The sequence below is a fragment of the Oryzias latipes genome, chromosome 1 (assembly GCF_053564925.1).
Source record: "Oryzias latipes strain Hd-rR chromosome 1, Olatipes_Hd-rR_3.1".
In the NCBI taxonomy this organism is placed as follows: Eukaryota; Metazoa; Chordata; class Actinopteri; order Beloniformes; family Adrianichthyidae; genus Oryzias; species Oryzias latipes.
The window spans coordinates 39,502,485-39,525,717 of record NC_136237.1 but is presented as its reverse complement, the minus strand read 5'-3'; the positions used below and the strand labels follow the sequence as shown (position 1 = coordinate 39,525,717).

Sequence of the window (23,233 nt, the reverse complement as noted above, 5' to 3'; positions counted from 1 at the left end):
CTTTGATGAATCCAGTCTGGTCGAAGTGAATTATGTGAGGAGTGATTTTTTCTATTCTCTGTGCTAGTGCTTTGCAGATAATTTTTACATCTGCATTGATTAAAGAAATGGGGCGATAGCTTGAAGGACTAGTGGGATCTTTGTCTGGTTTTAGAAGAAGAATTATGTTGGCTGAGTTCATGTTAGGTGGCATTGATTGGCTCTCATTAATAGATGTGACAGTTTTATAAAATGTTGGTGCCAGTTGTTCCCAGAATTCTTTATAAAACTCAGCAGGAAAGCCATCAGGCCCTGGTGCTTTACCATTGGGCATAAGTAACAGAGCTTCATGAAGTTCAGACGGCAAGAGCGGAGAATCTAAGTTTGTGATTTGATCCTCATTTAGCCTGGGTAGGTTTACATTATTAAGAAATGAGTCAATACTTTGCTCTGACGGATTGATCTGCGGTGTGTACAGGTTTTTATAAAAGTTTTCAAATTCGTTATTAATTTTGACCGGGTCATGGGTGACATTTCCTGTTTGGTCCATAATAGAGGTGATTGATGATTTTTCTCTGTTAATTTTAAGCTGATTAGCCAGAAATTTGCCAGATTTATTAGAGTTTTCAAATCTTTCAAGTCGTAGCCTTTGTATTTGAAATTGTGTTTGTTTATTAATGATGTCATTTAACTGCAGCTTTAAATTTTTCAGATCTCCCAGAATGTGTTCCTGTGCAGAAGCAGCATAAGCAGTCTCCAGGGTTTTGATTTTATTTTCTAATTCTAATAAATCTGCTTTCTCTTTGCGTTTTTTGTGCGTTGAATAAGAAATGATTTTCCCTCTCATGACTGCCTTTGCTGCTTCCCAAAGAACGCACGGTGGGATGTCTGGAGTATTGTTGAAGTCTAAGAAGGTTGCCCACTCTTTTTTAAAGAATTCAAGAAATTCCTGGTCCTTTAACAGAGACGTATTAAACCTCCAGGTTGTACCAGAGGGTGTGGATTTTTCCCTAGAAATGTTTACAGAGACTGGTGCGTGATCACTGATAATAATTGGATGGATATTGGAGCTTTGAATATTTTTTAAAAGAGAGTTACTGATTAATAAATAGTCTAAACGGGAGTGTGAATAGTGAACTGGAGAAAAAAAGGTGAACCCTTTAGTGCTTGGGTGACATGAGCGCCACGCGTCGCAGAGACCCAGATCATTCATGTACTGCTTTAGAATACTTGCAGACCGCCATGTACGCTGGTTTGCTGCTGTGCTGAGTCTGTCAAGTTCAGGGTCCAAAACAAGGTTGAAGTCTCCTCCTATAATGATTGTGGAGTCAGAGTGAACTGAGAGTGAGGTGAAGAATCTGTGAAAGAAGGAAGAGTCGTCAACATTAGGACCATAAATACTCACTATACAATAGTCCTTATTCTGAATGGATATATTAATGATTACAAATCTGCCTTCTGGGTCAGTAACTGTATCCTTATGAGTAAAATTAAGATTTTTATTAATTAAAACAGCAACTCCTCTTTGTTTGGAGTTGTAACTGGCAGAGTATATAACTGGAAATTGTAAGCAGCACATAAGGTGATTCAAAGAATCTGATAAATGGGTCTCCTGCAGTAGAGCTATATCTGCTTTTAGACCATCCAGGTGATTTAACACTTTCAGTCTCTTTGGCTCAGAGCCAAGTCCACGCACATTCCAGCTAACGATGTTAAGACTGTTCATAACTGCTCTGACTGAAAAGGTGTAAAGCTAAGTAGTGCTTGTGTGCCAGTCCGTGTGCGCGTGCCCGCATTTGAGAAGCGCTGTGCGCGTGAACGTTTTCTGGTTATGTGAGCTGCGTGTCGCGTGCGTCCTATGAGAGCCTGTGTGAGGTGATTGCAGTATGTCAGCGTGTGTGTGCGGGATCGCATGTGCACGCCCCTGTGTGCGCTTGTGTGAGCGCGCGCCCGTTCCGTGCATAAATAAATACTTACCGAGGATGAGTTGCTTCCAGGTGATTTACATATAATGAGGGGGGAGAGGGGGGGGGGAGAGTAAAGGAAAGAAAAAAAGAGATAGAAGGGAAAACGAAAACAACAACAAAACAACAATAGAAACATCAGTGGGACTGAAGTGACGAAGAAAAAAAAAAAGACTGTTTTCCTGCGATCGAGGTGTGGATTATTGATGATCCGGTTTTCCATTCATTGAAGTAAGTTTAGCGGGTTTCTTCTGGGCAGCGCAGATGTTCTCAGCGCGGATCTGAAAGCCTTCAGCACAGCCAGGGGGTGATCTCCGGGTCCCGGAACAGCCGTCCGTCCACGTACAGTTTGTCAACGGCCACAATCGCTCTCGAACCAGCAGCAAGATGCTTCCTCCTCAGCGGGAACAGGATCTTCCTTCTACGGAGGATTTCTGCCGGGAACTGGTCATTAACGCTGTAATGCGTGCCTCTCAGTTCCCGTCCGCGGCCCTTCACCAACTCCTTCTGTTTGAAATGTTCGAATTTAGCCACAATAGGACGCGGGCGCTGGTGGTCGGACCTTCTTCCTCCGAGGCGGTGAACCCTGTGGAAGGAGATCTTCTGCACCTCCTCCTTGGGGAGCTTCAGGTGGACCTGTAAAAAGGATCTCACGGTGGCTTCGGGGTCTTCTCCTACCTCCTCTGGAACCCCCGCGACCACTAGATTGTCCCTCATGCTCCTCGACTGAAGATCCAGGAGGGTTTCCTTGATGGATCGGTTCTCCTCGGAGAGACGGGCGGTGTCACTGCTCAGGGTCTTCACGGTCTCTCTGAGGGCCTGGTTCTCCGCTGCGAGCTCCCGCACCTGCTGCTGGCTGAATTCCAGAGACTCCCGCAGACCTTGAAATTCTCTATGGAGGATCTCCAGCAGATTGAGGCGGCCATCAAAGCTGGAGAGCTTTTTGTCAATCGAATCCAGGATATCGCTCATTCCGCTGCCTGGAGAGGACACAGCCCCGGGAGAGTCCTCAGGCCGTTCACGCTTGGCGGAGGGGGTGGTGGTGGCGGTTCTGGGCTTCACCATGTTGCAGGTATTAAAACACTCGTCAATGAAATTCTCCAGGTCCTCCAGGCTGACAGAAGCTTAATACTCTTAACAGGTTATGTTAGTTAGCAGGAAATGTTTTAATATGGCGGAAAAATGAAACAAGATCGAAAATGTTTGTTCAAATGCTTACGCGCCGCCAAGTCGACTCACCACACTCGTCTCGCTGGGTCTCGCGATACTACAGCATCTCTAACAGAGACGTATTAAACCTCCAGGTTGTAGCAGAGGGTGTGGATATTTCCCTAGAAATATTTACAGACTGGTGCATGATCACTGATATTAATTGGATGGATATTGGAGCTTTGAATATTTTTTAAAAGAGAGTTACTGATTAATAAATAGTCTAAACGGAAGTGTGAGTGGTGAACTGGAGAGAAAAAGGTGAACCCTTTAGTGCTTGGGTGACATGAGCGCCAAGCGTCGCAGAGACCCAGATCATTCATGTACTGCTTTAGAATACTTGCAGATCGCCATGTACGCTGATTTGCTGCTGTGCTGAGTCTGTCAAGTTCAGGGTCCAAAACAAGGTTGAAGTCTCCTCCTATAATGATTGTGGAGTCAGAGTGAATTGAGAGTGAGGTGAAGAATCTGTGAAAGAAGGAAGAGTCGTCAACATTAGGGCCATAAACACTCGCTATACAAAAGTCTTTATAGTATAAATCTGCCTTCTGGGTCAGTAACTGTATCCTTATGAGTAAAATTAAGATTTTTATTAATTAAAACAGCAACTCCTAGTTGTTTGGAGTTGTAACTGGCAGAGTATATAACTGGAAATTGTAAGCAGCACATAAGGTGATTCAAAGAATTTGATAAATGGGTCTCCTGTAGTAGAGCTATATCTGCTTTTAGACCATCCAGGTGATTTAACACTTTCAGTCTCTTTGGCTCAGAGCCAAGTCCATGCACATTCCAGCTAACGATGTTAAGACTGTTCATAACTGCTCTGACTGAAAAGGTGTAAAGCTAAGTAATGCGTGTGCCAGTCCGTGTGCGCGTGCCGACATTGAGAAGCGCTGTGCATGTGTGCGCGTGAACGTTTTCTGGCTATGTGAGCTGCGTGTCGCGTGCGTCCTATGAGAGCCTGTGTAAGGTGATTGCAGTATGTCGGCGTGTGTGCGGGATCGCATGTGCACGCCCATGTGTGTGCTTGTGTGCACGCGCGCCCGTTCCGTGCATAAATAAATACTTACCGAGGATGAGTTGCTTCCAGGTGATTTACATATGATGAGGGGGGAGAGGGGGGGGAAGAGGAAAGGAAAGAAAAAAGGAGATAGAAGGGAAAACGAAAACAACAACAAAACAACAACAGAAACATGAGTGGGACTGAGGTGAAGAAGAAAAAATAGACTGTTTTCCTGAGATCGAGGTGTGGATTATTGATGATCCGGTTTTCCATTCATTGAAGTTAGTTTAGCAGGTTTCTTCTGGGCAGCGCAGATGTTCTCAGTGCGGATCTGAAGCCTTCAGCACAGCCAGGGGGTGATCTCCGGGTCCCGGAACAGCCGGCCGTCCACGTAAAGTTTGTCAACGGCCACAATCGCTCTCGAACCAGCAGCAAGATGCTTCCTCCTCAGCGGGAACAGGATCTTCCTTCTACGGAGGATTACTGCCGGGAACTGGTCATTCACGCTGAAGTGCGTTCCTTTCAGTTCTCGGCCTCGGCCCTTCACCAGCTCCTTTTGTTTGAAATGTTCGAACCCCCGCGATCACTAGATATCACTAGATTGTCCCTCATGCTCCTCGACTGAAGATCCAGGAGGGTTTCCTTTATGGATCGGTTCTCCTCGGAGAGACGGGCGGAGTCATTGCCCAGAGTCTTCACGGTCTCTCTGAGGGCCTGGTTCTCCGCTGCGAGCTCCTGCACCTGCTGCTTGCTGAACTCCAAAGACTCCCGCAGACCTTGAAATTCTCTATGGAGGATCTCCAGCAAATTGAGGCGGCAATCAAAGCTGGAGAGCTTTTTATCAATCGAGTCCAGGATATCGCTCACGCCGCTGCCTGGAGAGGACGCAGCCCCGGGAGAGTCCTCAGGCCGTCCACGCTTGAAGGAGGAGGGGGTGGTGGTGGTGGCGGTTTTGGGTTTCACCATGACGCAGGTATAGTAACACTCGTCGATGAATTTCTCCAGGTCCTCCAGGCTGACAGAAGCTTAATACTCTTAACAGGTTATGTTAGTTTGCCGGAAATATTTTAATATGGCGGAAAAATGAAACAAGATCGAAAATGTTTGTTCAAATGCTTATGCGCCTCCAAGTCGACTCACCACACTCGTCTCGCTGGGTCTCGCGATACAACAGCATCACGTCCGCAGTCAACTCCCACCTCCCAAGAAAAATCCAGTTTGATTCTGTTTTACTTTGCAAAACTACTAAAACTAGCTTTGCACTCATAAAGTCAGTTCACTCAATGAAAACTTGCGTCATTCTAAAATTAACACATTTGTTTGGTAAAGTTCACTTTATATTTTAATTCAGCTTTGAGCACAAGAATTATTCAAAGTAATTGCAAAATTTAGCCAATTTAAATTGTCATTCCAGTCTAGTTTTTAGTTCTTAAACCACTATAAAAAAATTCTTCTTCAAACAACACAGCCAGAGCAGATCTGGACGCTACATAGTTTGTCCAAGTGGGGCAACCAATGTGTGACGTCATTCTCAGTCGAAAGGACCCCGAATGGTTATTGCAGGCCGAATAGTCATGGGACCTACAGGGTTGCATTTTCTTTTTCAGATCCACGGTGCAAAAGGTGTAGGGTAATTCATTTCCATCAGACTTCCAGGGGGAAGGTAGGGCAATGGCGTCAGTGCGTTGTTGGTCCAACCAGCAAACGACAAAAGTTTAGCATGGCAAAACCTGTGCTAGAGCTGCTGATGTGGCTGCAGCTGTCCTCAAACAGCAAAATCAACAGAAAGCAGCAGGAGACGATCTTCTAAATGTGCTTTATTATTGTTGTGATTGTCATTAAGGGCCTGTTTTTTCATATTTTTTTTTACCCGTGCGGCCAGTAATTTTTTCTTGATTGCAAAGACTCGAAGAATGGTTAGCATTAGGCTAATACGTGCTAACAACATTTAGCCGTGGATGAATTCAGACTTTGTGCGGGCAATGCTGCAATGAGCATCTTGGATGTAAATACTGTATGTGGGATTAACATCAGCCTTAATTTTCTCTGGACACCACTGGAAACACAAATTCACAGGATTGTTTACACGGTTTCTCAAGTCTGCGTAGGAAATGCTGCTTTAGGTGAATTCATTATTGCAATTTCACAGTCAATGAAAATGCAGATGAAATTAAAATAGAAACTGGAAAGAATTACTAAAAGTAAGACTGGAAGAATTCTACTTGACTTGACCGTTCATTGACTTTTTGGTATAATGAAGAAGTAACTACTGACCTTCCCAAAGTGTTAAACATGATATCATCTTTTTTAACATTTGTAATCATTCTGTTTTGGTGTTAAATACATTACAAAAAACAAGATTTCCATACACATCCTCTTCAATTTAGCAGAAGTGAGGACCAACTTCTGCCATGACCGGCTCTTTTTTCTCCTCTTCTGTGTCTCAATCACTTGTGACATAATGACATATTGATTTTATTATCTGACTCAAACATCAAGTGAGGCAAAAAAGTGTGAATTACCAATTTTGTAAGTTGTTCTGTCTTAAAAAGATAAGTTGGGTACATGATGTTCTTTACACTATTTAACTATGAGACAGAATTTGATAAATGAATGATTTTTTACAAAAAAATATTTTTTATAATGGTGTAGAAAATAAGTATTTATGTTCTACAAAAAAGCTAGTATTTGGTCCCTCACAGACTTGTTACTTTTTATTTAAGAAGTTCTTCTATCATCCACTTGTTACCTGTATTGTCACCCCTTTGAACTGCTTAAAAACACATCTGTACCATTAAACAATTAGACTGCAATCCCTCCACCATCACCAAAGGGCTGTTAAAGGACACCAGGGACAAGATGGTAGACCTGGACCAGACTGGGATGAACCAATCTACAATCAGCCAACAGGTTGATGAGAAGAGATCAACTGTTAGGGCAATTGTTAGCAGATGAAAAACAAGATTACTGACAATCTCCCTCCACCTGGAGCTCAATTCAAAATCTCACCTAGTGAGGTACAAATGATTTTAAATGGCGACTTGTCGTATTTCAGGCAGATACTCGCTGCAGTGTTTTACAGGTTACTACCCTAAGGCGGTTCAGTCAATTAACTCACCTGCTCAGCGTCCTATTTAAAACCAGGTGCGCAGTTGTATATTCTCTTTCTTACCTTCAGTGCTCATTCTTCGCCCCTCCCTCCTCCCCGGCTTCCACCTGTGGGCACCGTTAGGGGGGCTTTGTTACCCGAAAGTTTTATGGAAATTTCTCATGGAGCCTTATGCCAAACGAAAAACATGTGAATGCCAACTTAAAGAATGTGGAAATTAAGTATGTGAAATAAATATTTCTTACTGCAAGAGTTGTCTGACTGAAATATGGTGAAGAAACAGCCTCATATTTGATAAGTTTTGCTGTTTACAGTAAAATAAAACATCAATGAAACTAAAATGTTTTTGTGGATACACAAAGTTTGATTAAAGTTTTTAAACTTTTTTCAAATGAAAATGAAGGCTAGATTTGCAGATATTTTAAAATGTCCTCAAACTTTACCTTTTTATAAAAGTTTGCAAGAAAAGTTAAAGTTTATATTTAGTTTGGTTGCAAAACAAAACATTTTTCTCTCACAGGAAATTCACACTGCCAATGTTTGCTGGTCACACAACATTTTATACACTTATTGTAAGGCACGCATATGAAGAAATGATACAAAAGAGAGACCTTCAATCATAATGTTTCCAAACATATAGGTTTGGATTTGAAGCTAGTGCAATGCAACAAAGGTTGAATAGGAGTCAATTGGGCTAATTATTACTTTTACAGTATATAATTAAATTCAGAACCACATTCATAGTCAGAAAACATTATTTGCAGTTTAACTTCCTATTTTGACCTTTTGACTGCCTCTTTTGTCCTCCTTCCTTTATTTTGAAAGATTTGTTCATATAAGGACATGTCAGGTTTTCCTCTGGCCCTATAAAAGCAATTCTTCTGCTGCATTTCGACCACATTTACAGTCAAAACTTCAGCTTCTTTGACGCAGCATCAAAACCATCAATCAAGATAATTTAACAGGTAAAACTTGATCACTTTACCACAGGAGATTTTCAGAATAATTATTCAAAAGACAATTAAACCAGATGTCTGATATTTATGTCTAAACCACTGTTATATTTATTTAAAAAATAATTTACTTTAAAAAAAACTAAGATGACACACCAACATGTAACCTGTTTAACTTTAGCCTGAAGTCACAATATTCAGTTTGCTGTTTGGTGTAAATAAACATGTCTTTTTTCTCAGGATCATCACATCATGCTCAAAGCAACAATGAAGGTAACCAAGATTTTTCTTTTCTTTTCATTTTTTAGAGCTTCTAATAATTTTTGAATGCGATTCTGACTTGTAGATTACCCCCGTGATTTTAACAGGAGCTGTTCTGTTTTTTCAGTTGACATCAAATTATATTTTGTTTGGAGGTTTAGTCTCTTTTTATAAAGTTCAGGGGAGGGAGAGGCAGAATACTGAGCATCCACTTTAGATATAGATTTAATAAGCTCTTCTTGTGTAGTCCTTTTCATTTTGTTTATTTTAGCTGAAAATGAAATAATCTCGCCTCTGATAACAGCCTTTAATGCTTCAAAGAGGATAAAAGGGGAGATGTCATCTTTTTGGTTAGTTTCTATGAAGTCGTCTATTCTTTGGGATATCATTTGCAAAAGATATCCTCAGCCAAGAGGTTTCTGTCAAACTTCCAGGGGGGGCGTTCCAATTTATAGTAAGGAAATACAAGATCCAGTAGTACAGGGGCATGGTCAGATTCAATTATGGATGAGTATTCAACTTTTGAAACAAATGAGAGAAGATTCTGGTCAACGTAAAAACTGCCTATTCGACTATATGAATGATGTACAGGGGAAAAAAAATGAATATGATTTACTTTGTAGATACAAAACACGCCAAAGGTCAACATATCATATCTCCTTCATAAAATTTGATAAGAGTTTGGCTTTTTTGGAAAGGTTTGTTGATTTAGGATTGGAACGATCAAGTGTTGGATTTATTACACAGTTCAAGTCTCCACCAAAAATTATCTAGTGTGAGTTTAAGTCAGGAATCAATGATATTATCTTACCTATACATTTTTCATCATCCCAATTTGGGGCATAGATGTTTACCAAAACCACAGGCTTATGATCTAGGAGCCCAGACACTAGCACAAATCGTCCTTGAGGGTCTGGAATAATGGTGGTTAGAGCAAACTGGATTTTTTCATGAATTAGTATGACTGTTCCGCAGGTTTTAGAATTAAGATTAGAATGAAATATATTACCAACCCAACTTTTTTAAAGTCTAATTTGGTCTTTAACCAGTAGGTGAGTTTCTGAAAATAGGCAATATCACTTTTCAAATGTTTAAGGTGATTAAATATTCTAGCTCGTTTAACAGGTCCATTTAAATCTTTTACCTTTCAAGTAATGAAACACACAGGAGCTCCTCTTGCATCAGCACCGTTCACCATATAAAAAATAAGGGAGAAAAAGACCCAGTGACAGCCAGGGTGCACAACTTATTGATTATTTAATCAAAGCAAAAGAGCAGTCTATGCTGCAGAAAATTGATCACGTTTCCTTCCTCACCCTTAGAAAAAACAGTTTAAACCTAAACTAAGAAAGGGCTCCCAGCTCTTTAAAATAGAACATAAGCACTAAAGTGTAGAGAATCATTAGCAAACCAATGAAGTGTTACCTAATTATTTTAAGGGGAAACAACAACAAAATAATAATAATAATAAACTAAAACTTAAAAATTAGAGAGACAAAATTGTAGACCACTAAACATTTCTTGGCATGTGTATAAACATCAGATCCTGAGGCTGAATATGTTTAAACTATAAAAAAAAAACATAAGAACGAAAAAACAAATATTGTAATAATAGTAAAATAAAACACACACACACACATGTATAAACTAAGGTTCCCCACGCACGACTGTGTTTACGTCAGTTAGTGGTTTTTTGCTTACATACTCACACTTTGAGTCCAGAGTTAACATGCTCAAATTTCTGGTGGTAAAATTTCTGCGCTTCATCAGGCAAGTCGAAAGTACGGTGGCCCAGAAGGGTCACAACACAACACATTAACTTTACACACAACACATTAACTTTACACGCAACACAGTAACTTTACACACAAAACATTAACTTAACACACAACACATTAACTCACAACACAACACATTAACTCACAACACAATAACTCACAATACAACACATTAACTCACAACACAACACATTAACTCACAACACAACACAATAACTCACAACACAACACATTATCTCATGGCCCAATGTGTTGTGTTGTGAGTTAATGTGTTGTGTTGTGAGTTAATGTGTTGTGTTGTGAGTTAATGTGTTGTGTTGTGAGTTATTGTGTTGTGTTGTGAGTTATTGTGTTGTGTTGTGAGTTAATGTGTTGTGTTGTGAGTTAATGTGTTGTGAGTTAATGTGTTGTGTTGTGAGTTATTGTGTTGTGTTGTGAGTTAATGTGTTGTGTGTTGAGTTAATGTGTTGTGTGTAAAGTTAATGTGTTGTGTGTTAAGTTAATGTGTTGTGTGTAAAGTTAATGTGTTGTGTTGTGACCCTTCTGGGCCACCGTACGAAAGTCAGTACTATGTTGTCAAACATCACTCGCAGCCGGGCTGGGTAAAGCAGGTGGAATTTGACGTGCATCTGTCGGCCGATTTGTCAGTTTCAGAGTTTCTCATTCTTACCAAGAGAGCTTGATATGACCACCACTAAATATATACCAAAGTTTGAGAAGTAAAATGTCTTAAAAGAGGGGTTAACAGAAAAAAAAAAAATGAGCCGGGAGCCTCCTCCTATCCGTCCTCTCCCTACATGTCACAAGTCAGTCCAGTACTTCTTTTTGAGGATTTTGATTCAGAAGAAATGGAAATATATTTTTAATTTTTGTTGTTATTTATCTTTGCTGGCCTGCAATCTACCCTTCTGTCCTTGAAGATCGACTGGTCGATCACGATCGACGTAATGAGCACCCCTCCTTTAAACAAACATATTTTAAACACGACAAAAGATGCTTGAATGAAATCGGACTGCTTTAGCGGATGTTTGTTTTTTTAGATTTAGTACACATTCAGCATGAGCTGTTTTCTTTCATATTTACATTTTTGTTTCTTCTATTATTAATTTAAACTCTTTTTATTGTGTGTACTGTTTTTTTAATGACTCACACCTTTTTCAACTTTATTATAATTTCCTGTTTTTAGTGACAAATTATGTACTTTTTATGTATTTCTATGTCTTGTTTAATATTGTTTTTTAATGTTTGGTGTAACTTTCATTAAATTTTGGCACTCAAGGCATTTGCTATGTTTTCAGGCAGTTGAGAAAAAATGTAAAATGTATTGTTGTAATTAAACTACGGTAATTAGTTATGAGATGCAGTAATTGAGGTTTTAAACCCAATTAATTTTTGGCCAATGTAACCAAGTAACTATAAATAATTAAGTAAGATTTTTTATTATCCTTCCCTAAAAAATCAGATCATTTAGTGTCAGTGGCATAATGTTTTACCCTCCGTGAGTTCTTCTTCCTCTGTTTTTAATCATTTGTTGCCTGATTTTTTTAATTATTGAAATGTAATAATGTGTGTTCAGATGGCAGGACTCCTTTGGATGTCCGTCAGCGTGCTGCTTTTTGAAAGCTGCACCGGTATCACCGAGGAACAGCTCGCTCCAATGGTGGATGTGGTTTGGAAAAAGTGAGTGCACCTCCCTTACAACATTATTTTTCCAAAAAATGTTTCTTATTTCACATTTTGCAATAAATAAATGTGTTTCTCCAAATTGAAAATCAAATTTATATTTGTTCATAATTGCTCTTATTTCATTTTTTGTGTGAATAATCATGAAGTCTCTCTCTTAGAAAGAAAAAAATCCAGTGATTGATTTTTTTTGGACAGAAATAATTTTTAAAACTCTAACCCTTTGTGCATGTGATCTCATTGCAGCTACAAAATAAACAGGATATTCAGCCTAGCTGCAAGCATCCCCAAAAACCAGAACCAGGAGGATCGATACGACGTGAGCCAGGTCTTGAATCCTGAGAACGCTGAGGCAGTGAAGACTGCAATGAAGAACAAGGAAGTGTACGCGCATGGCAGGATTGTTGCTGCGAAAGTGATCAAAAAACCCAGACGTTAAAGAAGATTTCATACATGCAGAGTATCGAGTTCTGCAAAACTTTGACAACTTGCTCAACCAACAAGTCGATCTTGATAATGATCTGATGCTTTTTTATGTTCGTGCAGCGCCTTGTGTCCAAAAGTGTACAAATGAGGACAATCCAGAAAACATCCTGAAGTATTTACCAAAATTGAAACGATGGAAACATTACGCTTTTGCATTCTCAGGGCTGTATTTGTCCAGAAATCCACAGAAATCCCTTTCTAATGAGCAGCACAGAGCAGGTGTTAAGAAGCTTGGAGATTCTCTGGGTCTTCAGAATGTGTTTCGATGCGTTGAATCAAACGGGCAGATGCAGTGTAGAACCTGCGCGGACCAGAACGACCAGGTTGTAGACTTTTGTTTTTCTAACCCCACCTCTCCCCAGCCTGATGTTGAAAATGCTGTGATTACTGCTGTCCCAAATGCTTTAATACAGCGAGCTCCCAGTAACACTGGGGATGGTGACACCATGACAGATGAAGCACAAAGTCAGGGAGGAGAAGCCAATGAAGGGAATCAAGACAACAATGATTTAGAGGCTTCCTCGTCACAAACACGTCCTGAAAATGATGTCACAGAGGGAGGGCAAGCAAGAAGAGAAGGAGGAGGCAGGATTGGAGGAAGAAGAGGTGGAGGGAAGAATGGAGGAAAAAGAGGTAAAGGAAGGGTTGGAAGAAGAAGAGAAAGAGGGAGGGTTGGAAGAAGAGGGGGTAGACAGGGGATTGGAGGAAGAAGAAGAAGTAGGTGGGGATTGTGGAAGAAGGACAAAAAGTAGAGAGCTATTTGAATAAAAAGTAAACATTAGCATCTTAGGATTTTTTATTAAAGAGAAAAATTGATTTGTGATTGTGATTGTGCAAAGTAAAACAATTGATTGTTTTACTTTGCACAACTATTGAGACAAGCTTTACACTCATGAAGTCAGTTCACTGAATTAAAATTTGCATCACTCTAAAATTTACACATTTGTTTAAAGAAGTTCAGTTTATATTTTAGTTGTTCTTTGGACAAAATAATTATTCCAAATAATAACAAAATTTAACCAATTGAAATACTCATTCCAGACTAGTTTTTAGTTCTTAAACCACTAGAAAAATTCTCCTTAAAACATAACACAGTACAAGAAGTTTTAATTATAAAATCAACAAAAATATCTGCCAAGAAGTCCTCTAACGTTTTCATTTAATAAATGGAGGAAAACATTTTACTTTATTAGTCGTCAGTCAATTCATCCTGCTGCTCCCCCTGCTTGATATTTCTTGCTTCACTGTCAACATAAAGGCTTTGGCTGAATATCATAAAAATATCTGTCATGTGATTCCTCTGAAAAGTTTGACCAAAGAAAATCATGTATTCATTTTTTTAGACTTTACTTTTTAAAAAGTGCTTCATGTTTTAAATCTTTCTACTATTAAAGCTCAGCTCTGCAAACAGTAAATATGTCTGATTATTTGTTTCCTTCATATAGTGAATTCACTATTTCGTAGTGCTGTCTGAATCTACAACTCCAAAATTGAGTGCCCTAAATAATTTCCCATAATTCTCTGCGAAAAACCAGTTTTCATTGATGCTCAATAGATTGACAAATATAGACCACAATGTGTTGTTTTTTATGATGTTTTTGCAAAAAAAAGTTTTTATACGTATTTTTTAAGAAACCATCAACGTTTTCATCTTCAGAACACAGTGAATTGATAGTCGTCGTAAAACGCTCTTATCAGATTTTTAATTCGTGAAATCGATGTCATGTTCACCATTTAAAAAAAAAGTAGTGAGCATGGTTTCCAAATTAATTTTAGAATCCAGGGCACTTCATAGTCACTTCACACGATATAGTTTTTTAGCAGTTAGGGATTAGGTTGGGAATTCAGACACAGCCTAAGTTTTCTTTGCTAGCCGGTAATTTGAATTGACTCCTCTGGAGGACACATTTGACAAATACAATATTTATTTACATAAGCTTGGAATGGGTTGAGGATAAATGTCATCTGCACTTTAAAAAAAGGAAAAAGAAAATTAAACTGTAGAATTAAATTGTTCTAAAAAAAAACTTTACTTTGAAAGTTCTTTATTTAATTCTGAAGAGACCTCCCACACAAAATAAAGGGTTGGAATTTGAAGTACATTTTCTTTTTTCTAAACTTGTCCTCTAACCTCCCATAAAATTCAAAGACAATTTATTTTCAGAGTTATTGAATTTTTGGTGCACAAAAAAAAACTTCACTTATAGAGCAGAAGTTGCACAGTAAAATTTAAACAGCAAGTTTTTAGTTGTTAAGCCTGTTGTAGAAAAAAATATATATATTTTTTAAATGCATATTAATTTAATGCATTTATGTATTTGTAAAGCAGTAGCCTAAATAAATCAGCAGGTGGTGCCATTGTGATGTATGAGCTCTCTGGTTTAAAGTTTGTTCCTTATTTTATCCTTCACAGGACACCGTATTTGGAAGTTTGTTTTTTTTAGTCTGTGTGGTGGGAATTTGGTCAGTGTTTGTTTATGGTTTGGAAGGTACAGCGGGGAAAATAAGTATTGAACACGTCAACATTTCTTTCAAAAAACATATTTCTAATCGAGCTATTGACACGAAATTTTCACCAGATGTCCGCATCAACCCAAGTAATGCACACATAGAAAGAAATCTAAACATTTATGTCCATAAATGAAGTTATTTGTAATCAAGTGAAATGGTACAGGGAATAAGTATTGAACACGCTTACTGAAATTTATTTAATACTTAGTGCAAAAACCCTTGTTGGTGATTCCAGCCTCAAGACGCCTCCTGTATGGAGAAATAAGTCGAATACATTGCTCAGGTGTGATTTTGGCCCATTCATCCACACAAACTGCCTTCAAATCTTCAAGGTTCCGGGGGTCTCTTCTGTGAACCGGGATCTTCAGTTATTTCCAAAGATTTTCAATTGGATTCAAGTCTGGTGATTGACTGGGCCATTCTAGCAGCTTTATTTTCTTTTTCTTCAACCAGTTGAGTGTTACCTTGGCTGTGTGCTTGGGATCGTTGTCCTGCTGAAAGATCCACCCTCTTTTCATCTTCAGCAGCCTGGCAGATGACAGCAGATTCTGATCAAGAATGTCTCCATACTTTTCTCCAGTCATTATTCCTTCAATGATATGAAGTCTACCAGTACCACATGCTGAAAAACAGCCCCACGCCATGATGCTCCCACCTCCAAACTTGACTGTTGGTATGGTGTTTTGGGGGTGATTTGCGGTGCCATTTTTCCTCCAAACATGTTGTGTCTTATGACATCCGAAGAGTTCAGTTTGGGTCTCATCTGACCAGAGTATCTTCTCCCAGAATGTCATGGGTTTATCGAAATGTTGTGTTGCAAACTCCAAACGAGCTTCAACATGCTTCTTCTTCAACAATGGAGTCTTGCGTGGGGTGTGTGCAAGGAGGCCATGGCGGTTGAGTGCATTACTTATTGTTTTCTTTGAAACAACGGTACCTGCTGATTCCAGGTCTTTCTGAAGCTCTCCACGAGTGGTCCTGGGCTGTTGGAGAACCCTTCTGATGATTGTTCTGACTCCTCTGTCTGAAATCTTGCGAGGAGCACCTGGCCGTGGCAGGTTTACGGTAATGCCGTGTTCTTTCCACTTCCGGATGATGGCCCCAATGGTACTCACTGGAACTTTCAGAAGTTTAGAAATGTGCCTGTAACCAATGCCTTCAGTGTGTTTTGCAACAATAAGGTTGCGTAGGTCTTTGGACAGCTCTTTGCTTTTACCCATCATGCAATGCTTGTTGTCTAACACCTTGCTGGTGAGAAACCTTTTAAAAGGCATCAATCAGGACTATACCAGCTGATATTACTTTGCACTAATAGGGGGCAGGTTAACCTTCTGAATACTGACAAACTCCAGCTGCTTTCGTGGCTTGCCAGACCTTTTACCCCTCCTTTTGTCATGGTATGACTATAATTCGGAGTGACCCAGATGCTGTAACCCAGAAGGAGACTCGGACATTAAGGTGAGTTTAGAAGTTTTTATATAGGAAGGTGAGTTTTGGCTTATTTCCAACAGAGGCGCGGCGGCTGGCTGGAGGAGAGCAGTTGCAGGATTCCAGATGTGAGACGGCGTGAAACCAGAGGACTGCGACCAGGTGAGATCCAGAGTAGATTATTCCTGAGGCAAAGACGAGAGGAGCAATAAGTAACACAGAACTTGGTAAACAGAGCAAGAACATGAGCGAGCCTGACTATGCACCGTGGGAGGTAAAACGAACTGGCACCGACTGAAGATCCAGGAGATCCTTAAGAAGGCAGCGGTGATGAGGTAAGTGGTGGCAGCTGGTCGCGTCCAGAACAGAGCAGACGGGGGAGGGGGAGAGTAGCTGGCAGAGGCACCATGTCACCTTTTCTTCATGTGTTCAATACTTATTCCCTGTGCCATTTCACTTTATTACACATAACTTCATTTATGGACATAAATGTTTCTATGTGTGCTATACTTGGGTTGATGCCGACATCTGGTGAAAATTCTGTGTCAATAGCTCGATTAGAAATATGTTTTTTGAGAGAAATGTTGACGTGTTCAATACTTATTTTCCCCGCTGTATTTTGGATACTTCATTGCCATGTTGATTTCTAAAAGTTTTTTTTACAAAATAATGTAAGTAATTCATCTTTGTCATGTGCTTTTTAGGAACCGGATATAAATCATGTAATAAAATGGTTACAGTTGAACAGGGGTGGGACTAAGTTCGCTTCCTTCCACTCCCTTTCAAGCAACATTTATACTTTTCTTCGGGGCCTCATGCCCCCGTGTCAAGTTTTCCAATGCCAAAATAAAAGAGTGCAACTGATGACATCCCTCGAGCTGAGCTGACCTACCAAGGTGCAGAGCTGGGACAAACTCCCCAGTTTCACATGTCTCAAGCAGAAGGGCACAACTCCCAAATTTCCTTGTATTCTTCTGCCAACAATGCACAAGGCCCCATTGCAGCTATGCCCAATTCTCTGAATGTGACTCAGGGATTTGGCTCTTCCCACGCAGTCTCTCCCCACATCCAAATTCGAGTCCATCTGCAACTGTCTTATGCCCCCCAGGCAAGCGTGTCTTCTGATGCTGTCCCAGCCCACCCTGGTGCCTACACCCTCTGCTCAACCACTACCGCAGTTATCAAAGATATTGGAAAAAATGTTCATAACCAGATTAAACTCTTTCATCGGAAAGAACAAGATACTGGACGAAGGACAGTATGGGTTCAGGTCAAATCGATCAACATCCCTGGCCCTGATGAATATAATAGAGAATATAACAAATGCAATTGATAATAAAAAAAACATGTAATCGGGGTATTTATTGATTTAAAAAAAGCTTTCGACACAATTAACCAAGGTATGTTAATTAATAAATTGGAACGGTATGGCATTAGGGCGTTAGTGCTAGACTGGATCAGAAGCTATTTGAGCAACAGAAAGCAGTTTGTAAAGGTTGAAGGTGCTTGTTCCCAATGTTTGGACATTGTTTGTGGTGTCCCTCAGGGGTCGGTTCTGGGACCAATATTGTTTATTTTATATATAAATGATTTATATAAGGTTTCTAACAAATTACGGCTAGTTCTATTTGCTGATGATACAAATGTGTTTTGTGATGGGGATGATCTGCAGCAACATTGACATGCACATAAATGGGGTGAAACTTGAAAGAATTTATGAAAACAAATTTCTTGGGGTCATAATTGATGACAAACTTACCTGGAAAGCACATATTAGCTACATACAAGGTAAACTATACAGAAGTATTTCTGTTTTGAATAAAGCTAAACTGGTTCTGGACCACAAATCATTCCACATGTTATACTGTACATTAATTTTACCATATTTTCCTTATTGTGTAGAGGTTTGGGGAAACAACTATAAAACAACGTTACATTCACTTTCAATACTTCAAAAGAGAGCAATACGAATTATACACAGAGTCAATTACCTTGAGCACACAAATAAATTATTCATAGAATCAAAATTACTCAAATTTTAGGATCTAGTAGAGTATTGTACCGCTCAAATAAAATTCAAGGCCGAAAACAATTTATTACCGACAAATATCCAAAGGTTATTTATTAAAAGAGAGGAAATATACAATTTTAGGGAAAAGGATAAATTTGTCATACATAAAGCACGTACAAATAAAAAGAGATTCTGTGTTTCAATTTGTGGAGTGAAGTTGTGGAACAGAACCAGTAAATGCTTGAAACAATGTCCAAACATAAAAGAATTTAAATAGAGATACAGAAATATGATCATGGATAAATATGTACAAATACAAAAAAATACAGAATTTCAGCATTTATAAATCTGCATACTTTGACAATACGTTTTGTTATTCATTTGCATGTTTGGAAATGAAAATTACATGTATATATGTACATATACACTTGGGTAGGGCACTGGACTCTGATGGTGGGAAAGTAAGGGCTTAGGGTAAAGGGGGGTGAGAGTTTATAAGATTTTTCTTCTTCTCACTCCCTTTTGGACTTGTGTTTATATAATTTTGTCTTTTTTTTTTATTTACTTGCCTTTTTTTGTTGTTGTTGTTTTTATAAGTTTTGTCTCGTTTTTGTCTTATTTTGTTATTTTTTTACACTTGTTTTCACTAGTCCAAAATAAAAAAGACTACTACTAATATGTGCTAACAACATTTAGCCGTGGATTAATTTAGACTCCATGCAGGCAATGCCGCAATGAGCATCAGCCTTTTTTTCTCTGGAGACCACTGGAAACGCAAATTCACATGAATGTTTACACGGTTTCTCAAGTCTGCGTAGCAGCATTTTCCGCCTTCTGCGGCCTGGCTCCGGCTTCAGACTAGCGTCGTGTTAGCGGGCCGGGTATTTTATGCTGTGCGTGCCTTCCAAAGACGAAGCTAGTCCAGGGGAAGCTTCGGACCGCAGTGCGTCCAGCTACGTGACGGATTTGAACGAAATGTTTCCATTGCAGTTTTGCCAAATATGTCATTTTCTTCACACAACAAAACCCACCTCTTCCAAGTGCAAAAACTTTTTTTTAGATAAAAGCGAGTTTATGTTTTGTTTATTGAAATTTTTTATTTAATTGAAACTTTAGATGAATTCATTTTTGCAATTTCACAGTCAATAGAAAGGCAGTTAAAATTAAAATAGAAATTGGAAAGAATTACTAAAAAAAAGACTGGAAGAATTCTACTTGACTTGACCTTTCATTGATTTTTTGGTATAAGAAGAAGTAAATACTGAGCTTCCTATGAAGTGTTAAACATAATATCATCTTTCTAACATTTGTAATCATTCTGTTTTGGTGTTAAATACATTACAAAAAAGCAGATTTCCATACACATCCTCTTCAATTTAGCGAAAGTGAGGATGAACTTCTGCCGTGACCGGCTTTTTTCTTCTTCTCTTCTGTGTCTCAATCACTTGTGACATAATGACATACAGATTTTATTATCTGAATCACACATCAAGTGAGGCAATCATCACATCATCACACTCTTCAACTATCACACAGAATTTGAAAAAAGTGTGATTTTTTTTTACAAAAGATTATCTATAAATGGTGCAGAAAATAAGTATTTATGTTCTACAAAAAAAGTAAGAATTTGGTCCCTAGCAGACTTGTTACTTTTTATTTAAGCAGCTCCTCTATCATCCACTTCTTACCTGTATTGTCACTTCTTTGAACTGCTTAAAAAAAGACACGTGTACCATTAAACAATTAGACTGCAATCCCTCAACCATCACAAAAGAGCTGTTAAAGGACACCAGGGACAAGGTGGTAGACCTGGACCAGACTGGGATGAACCAATCTACAATCAGCCAACAGGTTGAGATCAACTGTTGGGGCAATTGTTAGAAAATGACAAACAAGATCACTGACAATCTCCCTCCACCTGGGGCTCAATTCAAAATCTCACCTAGTGGGGTACAAATGATTTTAAATATGGTGAAGAAACTGTCCTGGTGGCCTGTCAGACTCCTCCCCCTCCCAGCTCTGCTCCTGACTCACAGCTGTGACTACTCTCCTCATTTCGACACCTGCTGCTTTAGGAGACCCAGCTCCAGCATTCGTCGCCAGTTCGTTAACACTGTCAGTAGCCGCGTTTACATGGGCAAAAGTAATCGGAAAGAATGCCTGATCGGAAAGAAAATGCGTCATGTAAACGCGCCGTTCGGAATACTCTGCCCCGATCAGACTCCTTCGGATCAGAATTTCTTTCCGATCGAGATAGGTGGGTTATACCGATTGTTTATCCGATCGTGGAGCATGTAAACGGTCATTCCGATCGTGTGTCACTGCTGCTCTGGGTTACGTCACGCATAGACGGTGTTTGGCTGTGAGAAAGCTTTGGAGCGCATACGGGACCGACCAGCTCTGCGGACGCCCCGTGAAAAGCGCTGCTCCGCTGGCTCTCTCCTCTCTTTCACCCCTCACGAAGGAGATGCAGGGAAGGAGCGCTTCGTGCCCCCCGATGCTCTCTCAGTCCACTGGCACCCGAGTGAACAGAGGAGCTGGATTAATAATTTTGTGTCTGGGGGGGGGGGGGGGGGGGGATGCTTTGTTACGAGTGCGTTTTGTTAAGTGTGGGAGAATTCAGACTGCGAGCCGCCCCGGCCAAGCTCGAAGCCGTCTCCCAGTGGGAACTGCCCAACACTCACAAGAAACTACAGCAATTCCTGGGGTTCGCTAATTTTTACCGTAGATTCATACGCATCTACAGCCACATAGCGGCCCCCTTACTCAGCTCACTTCTATTTCCAAGCCATACCAGTAGACCCCTGAAGCCCAGGCAGCTTTCGACAAACTTAAATCACTCTTCATCCCCGCTACCATTCTCATTCAGCCAGACACCTTTAAACAATTCATAGTCGAAGTTGACGCAGGACACAGGAGTTGGGGCAGTTCTATCCCAAAGAGAAGATTCCACAGGAAAATTGAAACCCTGCGCATTCTTGTCACGCAAACCATCCCCGGCAGAAGATAATTATAATGTGGGAAACCGCGAACTGCTCGCCATCAAGTTGGCACTGGAGGAGTGGCGTCATTGGCTGGAAGGAGCTAATCACCCTTTCATAGTCTGGACAGACCAGGACCTGGCCTACTTACGTACAGCCAAACGACTCAACTCTCGTCAAACTCGGTGGTGCCTATTTTTTGACCGGTTTAAATTTACCATTACTTACAGACCAGGAAGTCGCAACATCAAGCCAGACGCTCTCTCCAGAAAATACAGCTCGGATGACTCGTCATCCCCTGCCATCATCGTTCCTGCCACCTGCATAGTGGGCAATCTCATGTGGGACATTGAGACACGCGTCAGAGATGCCCAAGGTGAGGAAACCGACCATGCTCCCTATCCTGACAGTGTTCTCTATGTTCCGTCCTCCCTCAGGTCAGACGTCATAGCCTCGGGTCACAGTTCTTGCATCCCCTGTCACGGAGGAGTTTTTAGGACCCTCTCCCTCATTCGGAAAAAGTTCTTCTGGCCTCACATGGACAAGGATGTTCTGGAGTTTATCGCTGCCTGCACTGTCTGTGCCCGTTTCAAGTCCACTGACACACCTCCCGCAGGATTCCTCCATCCATTGACCACTCCTCATTGCACCTGGTCTCACATCGCTGTGGATTTCATAACCGGACTGCCCCCCTCTCAAGGCAATACGGTAATCTTCACTGTCATCGATCGATTTTCCAAGGCTGTCCGATTTCTTCCTCTTCCTCAGCTCCCTTCTGCCACAGAGGCTGCTGGAATTCTAGTAAACCAGGTTTTTCGTCACCACGGCATACCCACAGACATAATTTCCAACCGAGGGCCTAAATTCAAATCCCAGGTATGGAAGAGATTTTGTTTTGCTCTGGGTGCCACTGTCAGCCTGTCTTTGGGTATCACCCTCAGTCCAACGGACAGGCCGAGCGGGCAAATCAAGAACTCTAGGCCTTCCTTTGTTGTCTGGCGGCCCAGAACGACACCGAATGGGCTAAGTACCTCATATGGATTGAGTACGCCCACAATTCACATCCTTCCTCTGCCACTGGTGTCTCCCCATTTGAAGACTCCCTTGGCTACTCTCCTCCACTGTTCCCCTCTAAGGAGCTCGACCTGGCGGTGCCATCTGTCCAGCATCACCTTCAGCACTGCGAACGCGTTTGGACCCAAACCCGCGAGGCTCTTCTTTGCACTAAGGAGAGTAATTGTCGCATCGCCAACAGGCACAGGATGGAGGGTCCCGTTTACCTGGCAGAAGGTTTGGCTTTCCTCTAGGAATATCCCCATCCAATGTACTTTCCGCAAACTGGCTCCACATTTCAACGGTCCCTACGTCATCAAGAAAGTCATCAACCCCACCTGTGTCCGCCTCCGTCTGCCTGCAGCCCTCAAGGTACACCCGTCTTTCGACATCTCCCAGATTAAACCCTTTTTGGACAGTCCCACCCTGTATCCCTTGTGCTATCCTAGGCACATTAACATTGGGCGTTGGGTTATCTAGACCAGCTAGACAGTGCGCTGAACCTTTTTTTTTCAATGATTTGTGATCTTCACTAGTGTCCATGGATTACATGAAATCTTTCCACCTTTATCCACCTTTGTCATGGTAGGGAGAACACGTCAATGTAAGAGTGGGGTCATAGGATGTCACAAGGGATAAAAGCGATTCTTCTGCTGCATTTCAACCACATTTACAGTCAAAACCTCAGCTTCTTTGACGCAGCATCAAAAGCATCAATCCAGACAATTTAACAGGTAAAACTTAATCACTTTGCCGCTGGAGATTTTCAGAATAATTATTCAAAAGACAATTAAACCAGCCGTCTGAAATTTTTGTCTAAACTA

General features: G+C 40.6%; 1 protein-coding gene and 1 long non-coding RNA gene across 2 annotated transcripts; one reads left to right on the top strand and one right to left on the bottom strand.

Annotated features, from left to right (window-relative positions):
- The first annotated feature begins 8,154 nt into the window (after positions 1 to 8,154).
- LOC144993406 (uncharacterized) lies at positions 8,155 to 13,840 on the top strand. The gene is made up of 4 exons (XM_078949458.1): positions 8,155 to 8,229; positions 8,458 to 8,490; positions 11,833 to 11,936; positions 12,186 to 13,840. Exons 2-4 carry the CDS (start codon positions 8,470 to 8,472, stop codon positions 12,376 to 12,378), a joined length of 318 nt encoding a protein of 105 aa, XP_078805584.1. The 5' UTR covers positions 8,155 to 8,229; positions 8,458 to 8,469; the 3' UTR covers positions 12,379 to 13,840.
- A 2,555-nt stretch (positions 13,841 to 16,395) lies between these two features.
- On the bottom strand, positions 16,396 to 16,765 carry LOC111947133 (uncharacterized). Its single transcript, XR_002872951.2, has 2 exons — positions 16,631 to 16,765; positions 16,396 to 16,549 (listed from the first exon to the last, which is right to left on the bottom strand). It is a non-coding gene; the product is annotated as an uncharacterized LOC111947133 (long non-coding RNA).
- Between the last annotated feature and the right edge of the window lie 6,468 nt (positions 16,766 to 23,233).

What these genes read in the sequence shown, in the direction of transcription:
- LOC144993406 (XM_078949458.1), top strand. Translation starts at nt 8,470, where the DNA reads ATGCTCAAAGCAACAATGAAG. An exon ending in TGCTCAAAGCAACAATGAAG is followed by an intron (nt 8,491 to 11,832) that starts GTAACCAAGATT and finishes ATGTGTGTTCAG; the next exon opens with ATGGCAGGACTCCTTTGGAT. An exon ending in GTGGATGTGGTTTGGAAAAA is followed by an intron (nt 11,937 to 12,185) that starts GTGAGTGCACCT and finishes ATCTCATTGCAG; the next exon opens with CTACAAAATAAACAGGATAT.